The 5,000-nt window shown below is 34.6% G+C and overlaps 1 protein-coding gene across 1 annotated transcript; it reads right to left on the bottom strand.

Annotated features, from left to right (window-relative positions):
* Positions 1-1,071: 1,071 nt before the first annotated feature.
* Positions 1,072-2,296, bottom strand: LOC113813456 (uncharacterized). Its single transcript, XM_027365436.2, has 2 exons — positions 1,641-2,296; positions 1,072-1,508 (listed from the first exon to the last, which is right to left on the bottom strand). The coding sequence occupies exons 1-2, from the start codon at positions 2,278-2,280 to the stop codon at positions 1,489-1,491; spliced, it is 660 nt and encodes a 219-aa protein (XP_027221237.2). The 5' UTR covers positions 2,281-2,296; the 3' UTR covers positions 1,072-1,488.
* Between the last annotated feature and the right edge of the window lie 2,704 nt (positions 2,297-5,000).

Below are 5,000 nucleotides of genomic sequence, written 5' to 3'. Positions count from 1 at the left end.
CGCGCCAGAGTGTAAGGGTTGCGAATCCGAAGTGTGTGTCACTATTTTAGAGGCACTATATATGGATATAGAAGAAAGTATTGCGCTTTGTAAAGATGTTAGGGTAGATTTATTTAATCTTGATGCGGGAAAGGCTAGATCAGTTGCAACTCGAGGTGTCATGGCGTCTGATTTTGATGACGTCACAAAAGTTGATGACGTCACAAAAACTACGGATGCTTTGTGAATATGGTCGATCATTTTGGTGTTTTCAATTTTCAAAAAAGATGGAAAATAATGATTTTAATGGTTATATTTTCACTAAACAATCAACAAAATAACCCTGTGGATGAGAAGAGTGGGCGATTATGTTTATGCATGAATGATTCTCAAGTCAAGTCAAACCATAGGCCTGTATTTTTAACTCAGCTTAAAGGAAGTAAGTGTACCTACTTTTATCAATACCTCCACGCACGCAGTGAATGAAAGAAAGGTATTTTGCTTAATGTTTGGGATACCAGGCCAACAAGACTTTATTAAGTCAAAAACGCCTGAAAAGCCATGGAAACTTTAAAACACTGTTGGATATTGTACAAAATGTAAACATGAACATATGCTATGCTAAAAATAACCCGGCCTGCTTCAGTCGCAGTAAAACACACACACAAATATTATTATAATCAACAGGCATAATTGCAACCTTAACAACTTAAGCTATTCATCATTATTGTTGCAATCACCAATGTTATTTCTGTTATTCGCATTAATTACTGCCATTTTTAGGATTACAGTATGACATAAAATGTTGATTAGATTGTCAATTACGTCATCATAACTATTATTGTTATTATCGAAGTTATCACTTGTAGCCTTCGTAATATCGTTATATTTTAATTTTATTTTTGTTTTCATCAGAGTTTATGCATTACCACCGTTATCTTCCTTATCGTGTTTATAATTTGTGTTTTATGGATTGCAGTTATTATTTAAAATATTGTTCTTTTTCACTTTAACCTTAACGAATCGAAGGCGGTTTTCATAATGATATAGTAAAAGCAGAGAGGGAAAAAATAGGAAATCGTTACGTTGATCTAAAATATCCTTTTTTATTCTTGCATTACGACAAAGCAAAACAAACAAACGAACAGACAAAGAGCAGAATACAAAAATGAAGAAATATCTCCAGGTAAAAAGAAGTTGTGAGATACAGTTATACACATATAATATACAGTTTAATAAATTCACAAGGCACAGGAAAAAGCAGTTGCGTAGAACCGGCTGGCGTCGCGTCGTCCTGGGAGTGAGGGCCTCTATTCGGAACCCGATGTTGAAGCGGAAGACGAAGTGGAATTCTTCATCCATTTTCAGATATTGGCGCTAAAACCCGCTCCATATTTGAGACCAGCCGTCCTTGCCCTTCTCCTTACTCTCATACACACACATACGCAATCAAAGGCATGTATGTATGTGGGTGTATCTGGTGTTCGTATCTTGAGTATTGAGACAGCCTTAGTTTTCCAAAAGGTAACCTGAAAACAAATTGTATAAGAAACGTTGTCTCTTGAACTGTATATTGTCAAAGTAATCAGCTAAATCAGACCTATTTGCGCATTTTATTACAAAGACCGATCAGCTCCATGAGACACTGTAACCCCTCTCACCATGGCGCTGGGTGGCTTCCTTCAGGACCCTCTCCATTTCCGCGCAGGCGGTTTTCCTCATGTCCCTTTCCGAGCGGAGTTGCGCGTTCTGAGCCGTAACGTCGGCCAGGTCTTGCTGCACCTGCTGTTCCATCTCCTTGCGCTTTTCCCTGTAAAGCCAGCCCTTGACTGCGCGAAGCCTCTTTTCCTCGGCTTCAGTACTAGCTTGCGGGGGAAGTTCATGCCACTTGGTGGTCTTACTCTTGCGAGAGGAGGACGACCTCTGGCGACACGGCGGCCCTTGGTCGGCTGTTGGAGAAAAGTTCGATGCTTGAGAGAAGTCAGGTGACTGCGAGAACCCAGGAACTTGAGAGGAATCGATTGCTTGGGTAAAATCGGGTGCTTCAGAGAAATCGGCTTCTTGGGAAATATGGAACAGCTCAGGAGTGGTTCCGGAAGCCTGACTCCCCTGGTACCAGAGGGAGGCGTCTTGAGGCGAGGCATATGTGGCGCCGCTTTGGTATTGCTCGGAAGGGTATCTGTCGTTAGGAAAATAACCAACGGGTGTAAACTGCTGCTCTCCACTCAACCCACTTGTGCTCGGGTACCCACACTCCTCCATGAACGATCCGTGACTGTAGTGTCCGCTGAAGAGAGACATGGCTAGCGTCAGCAGGCTACTTGAGTGACTGTCGATCCAAGCGAGGGTCTCTGGTATTTATACGCACGGGCAGACTGCATTTTCCTTGTAGGCAATGCCACCTTGAGTCATCATTAAGGAAAATTAAATGCGAAAAGAAAAGTTTTATTATATGTATAATGCCAGGAAACGAGTTAAGTTATGGTGCTGGTGGGTTACATATTTAAGGGCATTTAAAACGCACAATTTCTCCCCCAAAGGAAAATTATAGAAAATAATATCGGGTCTTGTATTCAAAGGTGTGGGCACACATACACACATGAACACACATACGCACGCATGTATACATATACATATATATACAAATATATATGTACGTATGACATATATATCTATATATATCTATATCTATATATATATATATATAGATATATACATACATATATGCATATGATATATACATTTATGTATATACATATATGTATATATGGATACCTATATACATATACGCATACATATACATACATACATACATTCGTGCACACACACACACACACACACACACACACAAATATATATACATATAAGCATTTTAAATTAAAGGCACATAAAACTGTCTCCAAAGATGCATTTACACAATGTGCAGAACTTACTCGCAATGCATCTTAATCTCTCCCATTACAAAAAGATATCATTATAAAGAAATTATCATGATTTACCCTTTTTTACTGATGACTCTTGCAAGATGTTTCTGATCTTTTCCTTTTTTGTGTAAGAATTATTATGACATTTTGTCATAATAATTTTTTGGGCGAAATAACGTGTTATCTTTCTATCATACAAATTCAATATGATATGAACATCTTTATCTATAATATATATATATATATATATATATATATATATATATATATATATATGTATACACACACACACACACACACACACACACACACACACACACACACACACACACACACACACACACACACACACACACACACACACACATATATATATATATATATATATATATATATATATATATATATATATATATATGTATGTATGTATGTATATGTGTGTGTGTGTATTAAATATATATATGTATATGTGTATATACATATATATATGTATATATATATATATATATATATATATATATATATATACAATACACTTATGCATATATATATATATATATATATATATATATATATATATATATGTATACATATATATAAATAAGCATAAGTATATGTATATATATATATATATATATATATATATATATATATATATATATATATATATATGTATGTATGTATGTATGTACATACACACACATATGCATAAACACACTCACACACACACACACACACACACACACACACACACACACACACACACACACACACACACACACACATATATATATATATATATATATATATATATATATATATATATATATATATATATATATGTGTGTGTGTGTGTGTGTGTGTGTGTGTGTGTGTGTGTGTGTGTGTGTGTGTGTGTGTGTGTGTGTGTGTGTGTGTGTGTGTGTGTCTGTGTGTACATAAATATACATATATATATATATATATATATATATATATATATATATATATATATATATATATATATATATATATATATAAGATTACTATGTTTATTTTTCGTTGAGTAAAAAGTTCACAATAATTTTGCCGCACCTTATCGTGTTTTCCTGGAAAAGAATTTCATATATAGTTATTATGTCAATAAAGGTTTGATTGGCATACTTCATATAATGCATACTTATTGCAATTGTATATATGTATAATTATAACATATTTCATTAGTATAACTTATTATCATTTAACTGTTTACATTGACGTTTATTTAATCTATGGCACACATGGCCTGCTATACGTGAAATGGTATTCCAACCTCCTCTTTGTACAATAGTTTTATTATCTATTGCATTTCTGCTCTGACATAGAAGGGTTTAAAGGTTGGTCTTTATAATTTCTAGAATAATCATGGTTCTACCTTTTCATGGGGATTAAAAGTTGTTAAAAAATACTGATAAGTTATCATCATTTGAAAAAATGATTATCGATCTTAATCATTATCAATAGAAGTATCAAAATATCCGAGCCAAATGCTAGTCAGCTTGATCTTATTATCTTTCTTGTATCAGTTACATTTGATTTACATAATTTAGAGTATGTTTTGCTTCTGGTAGAAGAGCCCTAATTTCTGCCTATGTACTCATACCAGCAGCTACACTACGGCTAAACACTTGAGAAGCATAATATACCCTTATCATGTCAAAGCTATTGCAGAATATGTTTTTAGAGGTTTGTTTTGGAGAAAGCTTTGTTTTTTTTTCGGGGGGGGGGGGATGTCCAACGGAAGTGGATTCAGGCGTTATTTGTCATTTTTTGATAATTTCCTGCTTTGGGGAGGGGATGGTTATTACTTTATTTACCGTTGATTGTATCTTTAGTCGCACACTCGAGAAACATGATACACTTATCTCAGTATTGATATTTAACATTCCTAGTTGGCAATTTCTGCCACTCCTTTTCAGTTAATTCAGTTCAAAAGATCCACATGTGTGTTTGTGTGTGTACATATATTGTATAAGTGTGTGAGTGCGTGTATGTGTGTGTGTGTACATATGTATATCGGGTGTTTTAATGAAATATGGAACTTAACTATAATTCGCTGCATGAGAGCGTTCATGTGCT

This window comes from Penaeus vannamei, chromosome 14, assembly GCF_042767895.1.
Source record: "Penaeus vannamei isolate JL-2024 chromosome 14, ASM4276789v1, whole genome shotgun sequence".
Taxonomy (NCBI): Eukaryota; Metazoa; Arthropoda; class Malacostraca; order Decapoda; family Penaeidae; genus Penaeus; species Penaeus vannamei.
Note: the sequence above shows the minus strand (reverse complement) of the source record. Positions and strands in the feature narration are given on the sequence as shown.